This window comes from Trichechus manatus, unplaced genomic scaffold (assembly GCF_000243295.1).
Source record: "Trichechus manatus latirostris isolate Lorelei unplaced genomic scaffold, TriManLat1.0 scaffold00039, whole genome shotgun sequence".
Lineage (NCBI taxonomy): Eukaryota > Metazoa > Chordata > Mammalia > Sirenia > Trichechidae > Trichechus > Trichechus manatus.
In genome coordinates, this window is record NW_004443975.1 from 3,360,657 (window position 1) to 3,375,696 (window position 15,040).

Here is a 15,040-nt window from a genome sequence, read left to right on the forward strand (position 1 = left end):
CCCTCTCTTGTGATCCTGGTCAGAGCAGTCAGTGGTGGTAGCCAGGCACCATCTAGCTGTACTGGACTCAGTCCGGTGGAGGCCTTGGTAGCTGTGGACCATTAGTCCTTTGGACTAATCTTTTCCTTGTATCCTGTTCTCTTAATAAGCCAGTTTTTTAATCCAAATATAGAAATCTTTGGATGACTGCATAACGAAAGCTCACAGGTTAAAATAAAGCATAGTTTGTATTTTAAATGTTCTTGCCCATCAGTAGGAAGGCACTAACTCCTAACTTAAAAATAGGCAAGGGACATGAGCAAAGATCACAAAACAAAAAGTACATATGGTTGAATAATATATGAAAGCATGTTCAACCTTACTTGTATTCAAAGAATGCAAATTAAAATAATACGATTTCTTGCATCTCATTTTTCCAACATGTGTTTTTAATTGTACTTATTTTTTATGAGGGTATAGTGAGATGAACAGTCACATATTTAAGAGAGTGGATTAGTCTGCCATTTCTGGAAAGCAATTTGGCAGTATGCTTGTTGCCAAAGAGTTCAAACAGTTTGACCCAGTAAGCGCATTCTAGAACTTGAGCCCAGAGAAATAATCAGAATTTAAGTATAAGAATGCTTGTTCCTGCATTGGCTACAATTGTGGAAAAGTGGAAATAATCTAAATATCTAACAATAAGGGAGATTAAATACATTATTAAGTACATTGATTAAATACATTATTAAGTACATTAATTAAATACATTATCAATTACATTAATGATTAAATACATTATTGATTTCAAGCTACTAGATGTAGGAATATAGGTAATTTTTTTTCTGTTCTTTGTTCTCACATTTTTTTTGCATATTATTTTTCTAATAGCATAAAAACATTTTAAAAATTTCAATAAATGATCTGCGTATCCATTTGAAAGAAGATTCCCATCTTACACTAGATGAATATAAATCCCAAAGAGATTAAAGATATAAATATAAAATACATAAATTTGAGACTATTTTTTAAATCTTTGAGTGAGAAAGGCATTTTCAAACATACATAAAAAAGCCCATTGCCATCAAGTCAGTCCTGACTCACAGCAACCCTGTAGGACAGCGTAGAACTGCCCCCATAGGATTTCTAAGGCTGTAAATCTTACTGAAGCAGACGGCCACATCTTTCCCCTGTGGAGCCGCTGGTGGGTCCGAACCACTGACTTTTCAGTTAGCAGCCAAGCACTTTAACCACTGCACCACGAGGGCTCCTCTCAAACATATATACTAAGTTGGAAAGATGTTTATATTATGTTTTGGAGTAATATGGAAAATTGAATATGGAAAAGTAATTTGGAGTAATAAGGCAAAACAAGTTATTAAACAACATGTATATCATGGTGCGTTTTTTCTTTTAAATACTTAAAAACACTCTTGCACACATATGTATGTTTATATAATCATAGTAAAAAATCTGGAAAGGTACTTACAAAATTATTTGCACTGATGGATAAGATTAGACATGTAGAAAAGTACTTTCCCAAAAGGAGCTATGTCTAGACAGTAAAACATCTTTTTTTTTTAAAAAGTGTTTGGACTCAGAGATCTGCATTGTCAAGTTTTAACTATCACTTCTGTTTTGATGACTCTCCAGATGGACACTCCCCCTTGTTCTCCTCTTAAATATCTAAAATCAAACACATCTTTTTTTTTTTTTTAACCTCTAACCAGTTCTTCTCAGAACATTTTTACTTTTATCTACTAAATTAAATTATATTATTCTCTTTGACACTTAATTTCAAAATCCCAGGGATGTCCTTTTTCTTTATAACTGCAGCTCAATCCTTCTACACAGGGTAAAGAAAAAAACATGTATATCTATCAAATTCCTAACATTTCTTTTTTTATCTTGTCTTTTGGTCACGCTCTTTTTCTCCCATCACCAGACAGGATTTCATCTTTCATTTGTGAACCTTTATTGTGTTTTAACCTTCCCATTCCTTATACACCCTCTGGCAGGCTAATCAGTTTTAAAGCCTTGTTTTATAAACCTCACACTCACTCTCCTTAACAACAACAAAACTTCATTGGCTCCATATTGATCTCAGGATAAAATCAGCCTTTCAATGGAAACAACATAAATGTCAGTAGAGATTTGTTTAAGTAAATTATGACATATGTTTACAATGGAAGAAGAGGCAACCTCTTCAAAACAGAATTCACTTCTACTTGCGAAATGGAAAACTCTCCAAGATACATCGTTAAGTGGAATCAAGATATAATATTCAATGAGAAAAACAAAGTGCCCAACAGTACACTGCCAATTGTGTGTGTGTATGTAAACAATTCAATGGAAACACAGGGAACTGGTAGCACTGATTGTCTCTGGAGGGAGAGGTAGTGCAGGAGACTTTTCTTTCTATTCTTTTGTGACTCTTGAATTTTGTGCAAATGCATGTATTACCTGTTAAAATGATTATGATAATTTTTGTAGTAGATGTTTATAAATAGCACATTTTTACCCATTGCTTATGGGTTATTTTTATGTGCCAGTATATAAAGAATAGTTTGAAATGAACTAAAGGTAGTTGCTGTAACAAAATAGCCTTAAAACCTGGGGCATTTAATCTTCAGGTTCCTGGGCTGTATAAATCTAGTTCTGTAGACTCTCTTTCTACGACCAAGATCAAGCCTCTAGTACCTGCCAAAGTCAGTGGGCTGAGCAAGAAGCCAGCTAGCATCCAGAGAAGAAATCATCATAATGCTGAGAACAAGCCAGGACTGCAGATAAAAATCAGTGAGCTCTGGAAAAATTTTGGATTTAAAAAGTAAGTTGCCTCTTTTCTTATCCTAAAATAGGAAAAAAAATGTTTTTCTCTCTAATTTCAGTACCTTTCTCCCAACTCTTTTTCTAGTTTCTCATGAATCAATTTTTGTTCCTCTCACATAAGTGTATTATTTTCCTCTATTCCCTTTAGCTGACTCTTTGTGAGTAGATGTAACTTTAATTTCTGTACTTTCTTACAGTGAAAAGCTGGCAAACTAAAAAAATCTCAGTTCTAAACCTAACTTTGGAATCTTTCTGTTAACAAATTACTTTATCCCTTTTCCAGGCCCTATGTTTCTTGGGTTTCTCCCCTTCTTATCTGTCAGGATTGTAATGAGAATAAAGTTGTTTTAGGCAGGAGGTGGGAAAATATTATTGTTATTATACTTCTGGATTTAAAGCTATTTATTTCCCTAAATTATCCATCTATAATGAGGGGAAGTCATTGAGTCCTTAATATACCTCTATTTGTCCTAGTAGGTTATTCTCTAATAATTGGTACCCTAAAAACACCAAATTCATTTTATTCTTATATTTTGCAGAAATTCTGAAAAGCTTCCTTCTTGTAAGAAGCCGGCTCCCCTATCTCCAGTCAAAGACAACATCCAGCTAACTCCAAATGCAGAAGATGATGTATTTAACAAACCCGAATGTACTCGTGCTCAGAGAGCGATATTCCAATAAATGCAGGCTGCTTGGGAGGCTGTTGCCTGCAAGAGAATATCAGTTTGAAGTCCCTATTCAGGAATGAGGGAGTTACCAGCCTGAAAGATTTATTCTTAGATCTATGTCATTTTTAAAATAGAGTACATTTTGTATATTAACTATGTAATTTTTTTCTTTTGCTCCGCTTTTTATATTTTCATAAGAAGCTAAACAGGGGAATAATTTTATCTCTGACAGCTTTTTGAAAGTTTTAATGTTAATTTTGCAAGTTCCTTGAAATTTATAAAAATCTACTCTAAAGATATCTATAATGTTGTCAAGTATAAGGACGATAAGTGAAAAACCACAATTTGATAATCATTGTATTCTAGAGAAAAGTCACTATATTTCTTCAGGCTTTGAAATTTTCCCACCTGCTTTTCCTGTCTATTCTTCAGGTCGAATTGAAAATAAAGTTACTGGGCTGAGAGGGGTGGTTGGACAGGTTGAAAGGCATTGCATAAATGGGATAGTGCTCTGTTATCCCTAAAGTTTGGTTGGGTTACAGGTTGGCAGTTATGGAAAATTGTTTTCAGCCTAATATAAAATGAACTACTGCTTATGCCATTAATAATTTTAAACTTCAGAAACATCCTCAGTGTTTCTTAATATGTCTTAAAGTGTGGGCTGAAAACTCCTTAATATATTAAAACTAAGATCCCTAAAGGCTATGTGAAATACTAAAACTGCAGGCTCTGTGATATGTACACTCTGCAAAAAAATAGACAGATGCCCTGGAAAGAGAGCCACTTATACAAGTAAAGATCTGATGTGACAGGAAGTATAGGAAATATAAAAAGTATCTGAGATACAGAAGATGAAGGAAAGGGACACAGTATTTTAATTTTTAAATGAGACTTAGTAGGTGACTCTTGGATAAATCGGTCGAAATGGAACAAAAAAAATACATCAAAATTGTAAAAACCAGCCAAAAACCAACAACAGATCTTGAAAAAAACTAATTAAAATGTATTCCTTTCCTGGGGCTGCCATAGCAAAGTACCACAAACTGGGTGGCTTAACCGACAGAAATTTATTCTCAACAGTCTGGAGGCTAGAAGTCCAAAATCAAGATGTTGACAAGGTTGGTTCCTTCTGGAAGGCTCTGAGAGAGTATCTTTTCCATGCCTCTTTTCTAGCTTCTGGTGGTTGCCAGCCATCCTTGGCATTCCTTGGTTTGTAGGTGAATCACTCCAGTCTGCCTCTGTCATCATATGGCGTCCTTCCCTGTGTGTCTCTGTGTCTTTGGCTTCTCATAAGGACACTCAGCCATACTGGATTCAGTGCCCACCCTATTCCAAATGACCTCACCTTAACTAATTACATCTGCAAAGACCCTATTTCCAAATAACGTCACATTCTCAGGTTCTGGGAAGGACATGAATTTGGGGGGGACACTATTCAACCCACTGCACTAAAAAACAAGCAAATTTGAATTCCTTGTGAATGTTTCTTATTATACAAGAAATTAAGAATGTGAGTCCAACATTGTCTACAAAAGTTTTATGTCCTTACTCACTTGAAACTCCACTTATATGACAGAAAAGGAATAAAACACTATAGATCGACAAGGGTTAGCAGAAAGAAAGAAGAGACGACATCAGGCAGGGGTTTGGAAAATGGATGGAAGAATGGTAAGTGATTTAGAAAAGAAATGATAATTTCTCCAGTGGGGGAAACCAACAAGAAGTAAAAGTCTAGCTGGGCTCATTAAACAGGGATGTCTCACAGGCTCTGAAGGCAGAGGTGCAGGGTGATGCTGAGAAAACCTTTAAGAATAGCATGAGAGACTGGGAAGATGGCATCAGTGCCATATTTTTTCAGTCTAAATCCCCACATAAAAGCAACTGGACAACAAAACCAAAAGCCTATGGAGAACATTTACAACAAATTTAGGTGACATATGTCCTCAAATCTCAAAATATAAATGGGTGAAGACAAGCCACCAACAGCTGCAAGGCCTGCATGGCATTAGCACCTATTCAGGAGAAGCAGAGGGAGACAACAGGGCATTGGATGGACCTCAGAACATAACTTTAGAATAACTACTGGAAAGTATGGAGGGCCAATTTTGAGAACAGCATTTGAAACTGGAAAAGGTTTTGCCCATTCTGATAGTGGGTGAGTGCTAGAGGCCGGCAGTAACGTCTGAGGGATTGAAGCAATCCAGTCCCTGTAAACTACTGGAACTGATAAAACAAGGCTCTCTTTAAGGACAGTCTCCCATGGAAGAGAAACTACTGGGAATAAAGCCAAAATTAAGCAAGAGAAACAACAGTGGCAAAGAAAGGTTAAAATATAAGTGAAGGGTGGACAGCCAGCAGAGAAATATCAGCAGGATACCATGCTTTTGAACACTTAAAAAAACAAACTGAAGTTAGAAAGGCTCCCATGAGCCATGCTTTCTTCTCAAAGTTTAGGAAAAATGAGTCACATGAAAATTTTTAGGTCAATCTTATACAAAGTTATTTTTAAAAAGAGTAAAATAGCATCCCTAAAGAATGATGGCCACTGGACAGATCAAAACTAACCCATTTTAAAGTGTGCTAAAAGATAAGAAAATGATGCAACATAGGAAATTTATAACGAAAAAAAAATCAGGTAAACTCAGGAAAGCATTAGAAATAACACTTCAGAAGTGAAGGCGAGACTAGAAGGAACTATGAATAATGCCTTAAGTAACGTAAAAATAAAAAAGTGAAGAGAAGAATTCAAGAGAAAGTGACAAATATTGAAGATAGGAAAAGAAGACCCAATAAACAAATGGAGTGAAAGAAATTATATAGATACAGTGGTATATATTTCTGAAGGAAATTGTATAATTTTTTTTCAAGAAAACTCACCGAAGTATTAACCTGGAACAGCCAACATCAAGACATAAGTAATAAAGTTACTGAACTGTAAATCAAAGATCCTTTAGGCATCTAGGTAAAAACAGCAAACTGCACATAAGTAAAAAGAATGAGGCTATCATCAGACTTTTCCACAATTATAATGAAAAAGATGGAGTACTATTTTTAAGGTACTCAAAAAATGTGAACCAAAGATTTTATGTCCAACAAAATTGACTTTGAAGTATAAAGGACACAGACAAACTGTTATCCAACGTACAAGAATTTGGGAAATATTCTTCCCTTGAGCTCTTCCTGAGGAATCTTCTGGAAAATGAGCTCCAGATAACCAAAATATAACTAGAGATAGCAACATAAAGACTGGTGGTGAGCATTAAACATAGTTACTTGTACAATAAAAACTAAATGAGGGTTAAAAGGGAGAAAGTATAGTATGTGATGACTATATATCCAACATAAGTATAGTACAACTCAAAAAAAAAAAACAAGAGAATGAGAGAACTATACATAAAACATTTGGTTCAGCTGGTGGTAATCTGACAGTATTGTTATTCGGGGACTGTTTTGCATATAATGTGGTTTATAGTAAATTATTATTTAGGAGATACAGTAATCCATTCCTTGTTTTCTTGAGAACAATGCTGTATCCTTGGTATGGGAAAAAGACATAAGAAGAATAGATTAAGTTTTGAAATCCCTGTAGTTGTGAATTTGAATTGGAGGTATTAGCATAAACTCATGAGACTATACACACACTGAAGAGACCTAGAAACAATGAGCAACCCAGTAACATGTAACTTAGCTTGTGGTTTTAAGATACCATTTCCCATGAAAAGAAACCAGGGCTTTTTGGGAAAATAGTCTGAGGCAGGAACTGTAAGAAATAAGCCTGAAGCAACTTGTCAAAACAGACAGAAGCCATCAAAGACTACTATAATTTCCAAAAGATTCAGGAGCCAACTTGAAGAGACTCTGTCAAAATATGGGAAAATTTTATCTTCAAAAATGGTAATTGCAATTTTTTAAAGCCTGTCATGAACGTAAAAACGGTCACCTTCAGAGGATGACAGGATGTCAGTTTATTTTGAAAACTGATAAATAAAGAGAAGAAATCGAACATTTTTTCTGTCTTTCCCCTGAACTATACCATTTGGGTAACCAAATGACAGATGAAGACAAAAATCTTTTAGTATTCTAACTAATCGTGAAAAACTATCAAATATCACCATTTTGCAACCCCTAGTAGATTAATGGATTTAGACTTTTAGCATCAACTGCTGCTAACATCACAAAAGGATATAATGAGGCATTTTGTACCTCCTAATGAAAAAACTCAACATCACCTATAGTCTTGCCAAAGGGATTGAAAGTGAGTCTGATTAAGCCTCTTGATCAAGCTGCCAAATTGCAGGGTATACAGGGGAACATGTTGAACTGTAGCCTGAGTTCACAATTAGCAAAATCTAGACTGTTGGAAACTACAGGTCAAATGCCCTGGAATTTTCAACAGATAAATTATAAGGAATGAAGAGGAAAGCTGTGGAGTTTAAAAATGGGCAAAACTAAACTAGAATATTTAGGAGGAAGTTAGTGATAAAGATATACAAAAAAGTGATTACAATTCCTAGAGGAGAGGGAGGGCATTGATATTAGAACAAGGCAAATGGATGGGGCTTCTGTGGGTGATCGGCAAAGTTTTATGACCTTGGTGGTGTTATGGGGTGTTTGTCTCATACTAACCTAATAACTTATTAAGTCATCTGTATTATAAGGCAAGGTGTAAGCCTGATAATTTATTAAGTTTTATAGCTGTTTTGTTTTTTTCTGTATTTTCTGTTTTATGATTTTTAAAATTTTACTAGTGTTTCATAAAATTGAAGATCTTATTGATTATAAGATGCATCATTATGTACCACTGAAAGAAAAAAAATTCACTATATTGACACACCCTATTTTCAAAAATGTTAGAATGCATTAGACACTACAGATCCCTTCTCTCACGCACAAAATCAGTCAACTACCCTCACCGCTCAGAAAGACTTGAAGTTTACTCTCTGGACAATAGCACCAGATAGGCTCTGATCTTAAAAGACATGAAGCATAGCTTAGGAAATTATAAAGCACTGTGCTGAAAAGAAGGAAGAAAATGAAAATATATTAGGCAGCATGATTCCCAGTCCCATTACTCCATTTAGCTTCCATTTTTTCTCTTCTCTTTTTGGAATTCCAATTGTACACGCATTGTTGTTGCTGCTGTTGTTATTGTCAGCTACCATTGAGTCAGCCCCAACTTATGGTGACCCGGTATATAACAGAATAAAACATTGCCTAGTCCTGTGCCATCTTTATGGTCATTGGCATGTTTGAGTCCAAACAATATTTTATTCTGATCCATAGGGTTTTTGTGGCTAATTTTGGAAATAGATCTCCAGATCTTTCTTTCTAGGCACATATGTTAGATTGTTTGAATTTGTCCCACAGCTATTGGATGCTGTGATTGTTACTTTCTCTCTGTTTTTCTGTTTGGGTAGTTTCTACTGACCCATCTTCAATCCTACTGATTATCTTTCCTTGGCTGTGTTTAGTCTAGTGATGATGTAATCAAAATAATTCTTCATCTGTTACTGTGTTTTTTATTTCTAGCATTTCCTTTTGACTCTTTCTTATAGTCTCCATCTCTCTATTGATATTCCCCATCAGCTCAAACGTATTATCCAACTTTTCCACTAGAACCTTTAACGTATTAATCACAGTCATTTTAAATTCCCTGTGATATTTGCAACATTGGGGTCATCTGGTTCTGTACTTTGTCCCTTGACAGTATTTTCTTTCTTCTGGTGTGTCATATAGCTTTTGATTGAATACTGTATGTTGATATGGTGCAATGGTTGAGAGCTCAGCTGCTAATCAAAAGGTTGGCAGTTCAAACCCACCCAGAGGCTCCATGGAAGAAAGACCTGGCAATCTGCTTCTGTAAAAATTACAGCCAAGGAAACCCTATGGGGCGGTTCTACTTGTCACATGGGGTTGCTATATGTGCAACAATAACAACAACAATGTGACTGAGGTAAATAATATATAAACCAGGAAGTTGGCATACCTCTTCTACTAGTAGGTGGTTAGGATGAGATGTTAGTAAGTCTACTCAGGAGTTTAGCTGAGTTTGAGGCTTGATATTGCCATGATTATCATAAAGTACACTACTGACTTCAAATTCTTCTCATGTTCCCTCATGCTTGGGTTGAGGCTGTGGTGTTAGGGGTATTTTTTCAACGTTCCTCTTCTAGCCTTAGTTTTTAGCTTTCCTCATGCACCTGTGGCTCAGAGGGGGTCTCTCTTTATGCTCTTGCCCCTCTCCAGCAGTAGACTGCTGTTGCTTATTACTTCATGCTTCTGTTGTCCTGGTCCAGCCTCAGTCTTAGGTAGCCCTGTATCCTTGGGTCTTGGGAGTGGGGTTTTCTCAGTGACCTTGCCCCTTACGCCGTGATATCAGTATCAGTTGCCATTCTTTGCTCCACAGGGATTTCAATGGCTGTGATCTTTTGGCAGTAGATCGCCAGGCCTCTCTTCCAAGGCACCTCTGGGTGAACTTGAACCACCAACCTTTTGGTTAGAGTGAGTGCGTTAACCATTTACACCACTCAGGTGTGGGCCTTGGGCAATTTCCTGCCCCTTCCCCAGGAACAGAGATTTTGTTTTACTTTCCCTTTGCCAGCTACAATGGGCCTTTACCTGTGCCCTGGGTGCAACAAGGTTTGCTGTTCTTCTCCAGCAGTTTAAGTTTTTATTCTGTAGGACAAAATGGTCCCGGCAGGGCTTCTTTCCTGCAATAATTGCTGCTCCCTTCCTTCATCCCCACACCACCAAGGGAGGCTTTTCTGGTTCTCTGCCTTGCCCTCAATCTTTCTTGTGGGCATCCACAGAAGACCTTGGAGAAGAGTCTGCAAATGGGTGCAAACTTCCCTGTGTATGCAGCTTCAGGGGTTCTATACTCTAACACTAGCCCATGCTTACCCTTTAAAATTTCATTAAAAAATTAAGCTGAATTCTTACTGTCTTGTATGGAAGCCCTATCTTCCTTCCAGGCAAGCCAGTATGAGCATCCCAGCTCTCCTTGGAGGCTCCCATCTATCGTTAGAGCTCAGGCTATTTGGTTGCCCTGTGACTTCAGCTCTCTAGTGGCTTAAAGAAAAATTATGATTTTGTAGGTTATCCAGTTTTTCTTGTTAAAGTAAGAGTGGTGCTCTTTCCAGCTTTCTGTATCCCAGGCAGAAGTGCAACCCAATCTTTGTTTTTTAACAGGTCATACAGGACCTCAGCCTACCCTCCATTCATTCCCTGACCATCTCAGGCTAGATAAGTCTAGAACCAAACCAAGCCCATTGCTGTCGAGTCAATTCCAACTCATGGTGACACTATAGAACAAAGCAGAACTGCCACATAGGGTTTCCAAGGAGTGGATGATGGATTCAAACTGCCTACCTTTTAGTTAACAGCCAAGCTCTTAACCACTGAGCCACCAGGGTTCCAGATAAATCTAGAGGTAGAGCCAAATCATGACCAGAGAAACTAACCAGATGCAGCAAAATCACATACTTGAAATAGGTATATGATTCACCTGTGGCCAGAGGTAAATCCTAATCACACCCTATCTCAGCCCTACTCTCATCATGAAGATGTTGTTTAATGATTAAATGGAGCCTTCAGGGTAATGCTATTCTTAAATGTGTCAATTAAATTACATAAGTACATGATCCGCTACAGAATCAAAGCATTATCCATCTTTGTTGCTCAAACTCCCAGCAAGATGCTGGCAACACGATCAGCATTCCACATGATTGTTATTAAGTGGCTTCTAGCTACCAAGCGCTGTACATTGTACAGCACCCAAGTCTCTTGAAACATATTTTGGTGTTTAACGCTTGCTCACTCACGGTTTAGGGAAGGTATAAGAATAGTTGAAAGAATTTCCAATAGAGATCAGACTTGGTCTGTAATCACGACTTTGCCTAAAACTCAAAGTGAGCTTGGGTAATACACTGAAACTTTGGTGTCTTCATTTTTCTAACAGGAAAACCACAAGGGGTTGGAAATTATGACTCCAAAATTCTGTGGAGTTTTGTTCTGTAGGACACACAGAACACACAGTAAATTGATTTGTAAGTAACAGTTTAAAGCTCCACAAGAGGGCAGCTCCTTCGTGTTGCTTAATGTCTGGAAAGCAATCCCAAGCACCTTTGAGTCTATTATAAAATGACCTTCTTATACAAATTTTATTTTTATTTCTTTTAATTATGCAAGTAGAACACTCATACGTTCTCACATTTAAAAAATACTAACATTACAGATCCTTTTGAATCTCTTTTGATTAGGACCCCCAATCCCAGTTCCCTCCCCTATTATCAATTTGCTGGGTTTTTTTCCTCTGCAGTTTTTTTTTCCTGTGGCTTTTTTAAAACATGATTTCTGCAACTATTTTTTTAAATCCATATAAGATTTGAACATCTTTTCCTGCCAATATAATAGATTAACTTGTATCTTTAACTACTCTCAACTCCATATAATACATGTGTCATAATTTGCTAAACTGTTTCTTAATTGATAACAGATTAATTTCAGCACTGAGTATTAGAATTTTTCTGTATTGAAATAATGCTGCATTGAGTACTTAAGTACAGCATTTTGAAAAAGTGAAGAGCCCCAAATGATTTCATGGTAATTCAGATTTTAAACCTAAATTATTAAACCAAAATAGGAATGTTTTAATAATTTCACTAGCCATAAAAATTTATAAAGTCAAGACATAGTGACCAAAATTGGGAGAAAGGCTTGACAGTCTTTCCTCGAAGTTTTAGGTTTACTCCATCCCAAGATAGAAGTCATTCTGGGATACATACTGTCATGGATTGAATTGTGCCCCCCAAAAATATGTGTCAACTTGGCTAGGCTATGATTCCCAGTATTATGTGATTGTCCACCATTTTATCACCTGATGTGATTTTCCTATATTGTAAATCCCACCTCTATGATGTTAATGAGGTGGGATTAGTGGCAGTTATATTAATGAGGTAAGACTCAATCTACAAGATTAGATTGTGTTTTAAACCAGTCTCTTCAGATATAAAAGACAGAATCAAGCAGAGAGACAGGGGGACCTCAGTACCACCAAGAAAGAATTGCCAGGAGCAGTGTGTCCTTTGGACTCAGGGTCCCTGCGCTGAGAAGCTCCTTGTCCAGGGGAAGATTGATGACAAGGACCTTCCCCCAGAACCCACAGAGAAAGAAATTCTTCCCCTAGAGCTGGCGCCCTGAATTTGGACTACTAGCCTCCTCAACTATGAGAGAATAAATTTCTCTTTGTTAAAGCCATCCATTTGTGGTATTTCTGTTGTAGCAGCACTAGATGACTAAGACACATACCATTGCTGTTAGGGGCAATTTACCAGGTCTGCTGTTGATTCAGACCAGATCAGACCTTAGAGAAAAATGGTGCAGTTAATGCAGAGAGGACAGAAACAAGAAAGGAATGATCAAGTGGTGTCTTCTCAGTGAGGCTAGTTACTGTGTCCTGTTAGCTCCGTGTCCTCCACTAGGTTCAGGAAATGTTTGCCAGGAATGAGCCAGAGCCATTCGTGTTTCGTGTATATAAAACAAGCTAAGTTTAAATGTGTCTGGCAACATTAACGTAAAATGAGTTGTACCTATAGTAAATGTGCCTGGAGAAAAAGGAAAGGCCCCTCTCTTTGGAACCTCTTTGGGACTTGGAACCTGACAAGGCTTGAATGAGATAGATGAGATTGAGCTAGATAGGAAGATAGGAGGGTGGGGGGAACATTCTGTGCAGGTACTTTTTGTGATCAAGACTTAGAGAAGAGGGTGTAGAAAGTATGTTTGCAGAACAGTGAGGAGACCAGCTGAGCCAGGTCAGAGTGTTTTCACCTGGGGGAGCGAGACAAGGGGGAAATTCAGGTGGAGAATCTACCTGTGAAAGGTCTGCAATGGCGTGTGGCCTCAACCTCTAGGCAGTAGAGTCAGTGAAGTTCTTATGAATGACCAGTTTCTCTTCCTATCTCCATTCTTAGTTCTGAAGATCCAGTGAGTAGTTATGGTGTAGGAGTGAGTGGTAAAGGATGGGGGTGGGTATGGCCAGGAATTATTAGCTAGAATATAGTCCCAGCCTGAGAATGTTGTTGTTAGGTGCATCGAGTCGGTTCCGACTCATAGTGACCCTATAGGACAGAGTAGAACTGCCCCATATGGTTTCCAAGGAGCGGCTGGTAGTGAATTGAACTGCAAACAGTTTGGTTAGCAGCCAAGCTCTTAACCACTGCGCCACCAGGGCTCCAGCCTGAGAATGAAAAAAAAAAAAACCAAGCCCATTGCCATCAAGTCTATTCCAACTCATAGCATAATACCCACTCTCAATTAACTGTGTCTACCTTCATTGTATGGAGCCCTGGTGGCACAGTGGTTAAGAGCTCAGCTGGTAACCAAAAGATTGGCAGTTGGAATCCACCATCCACTCTTTGGAAACCCTAGGGGCAGTTCCACCCTGTCCTACAGAGTCAGCAGGAATTGGAATTGACTCAGCGGCAATGGGTTTGGTTTTGTTTTGGTTTATCCTCACTGTATATTACACTTGGAATTTTATTTGTGTGCATCTTTTATTATTGTCTATCTCCCCAGTAAGCAGTAAATTCCATGAAGACAGAAAGACAGTAAGTACAATAACCGGCTTTTGCCCTTCAGTATATACATCCTCAGCACCTACTGCAGTGCCTGTCACAGAAAAGGTACTAATACATCTTTTTATTTTTTTTCCAATGAGTGAATGAATAAAATATACTGCCGTAAAGTCAAAATAATTCTATTTCTACAGAACAGGAAACAGAAGTCTGGAGATAATAATTAATTCCTGTAGTACACAAGTATTTGCATAGTTCTTTGCCCCAATGAATAGAGCCAACCTATGTAACCTATAAGATATTGCAGGAATGAGAATGTGTGACTTCTGAGGCTGGGTCATAAAAGACATTGCAGCTTCCACCTTGTTCTCCCTCTAGCATCACTTGCTCTGGGGGAAGCCATGTCATGAGAACATTTAAGCAGTCTTATGAAGAGGTCCATCTGGCAAAGAACTGAGGGCTCCTGACAACAGCCAGCATCAGCCTTCCAACAATGTGAGGAAGCCATCTTAGAAGCAGATCTTCCAGCCCCAGTCAAGCCTTCAGATGACTGCAGCTTTCTGAGAGACCCAAACCAGAACCACCCAGCTAAGCTATTCCTGACCCGCATAAACATTATGTGAAATAATAAATGTTTGTTGTTCTAAGCCACTAAGTTTTGGGGTAATTTATTACATAGCAATAGATAAATAAAACAACTCCCAGATGTTCTATAACTAAGATGTGAGCTTCTCTGCATAAGGTCACATGGCAGGGGTCAGTCTGGGTAAATTTTTAACATACCAGATTATTAGGCCATGACCTCAAAGATTCTAAAAGTGGAGGTTTCTTATTAGGTCACAGGGCCAATGGCCAGGTGTCTTCAGAAGCACATTACAAGAAATGCAACAGATGCAAAAAACAAGAATTTTCTCAGGATCTTAGAAAAATGGGCTTGGAACCCCCTTTATAGCTGACTCCATCTAGACCAGCTACCATCTACAACCGTTTTCCAAA

General features: G+C 37.8%; 1 protein-coding gene across 1 annotated transcript in view; it reads left to right on the plus strand.

The window, feature by feature from the left end:
* EXO1 (exonuclease 1) overlaps positions 1-3,486 on the plus strand; it is a 41,834-nt gene extending 38,348 nt beyond the window's left edge. The window contains exons 13-14 of the mRNA XM_004375855.2: positions 2,610-2,803; positions 3,345-3,486. Of these exons, the coding sequence (XP_004375912.1) occupies positions 2,610-2,803; positions 3,345-3,486 (336 nt within the window). The remainder of the gene's footprint in view (positions 1-2,609; positions 2,804-3,344) is intronic.
* Positions 3,487-15,040: the final 11,554 nt, after the last annotated feature.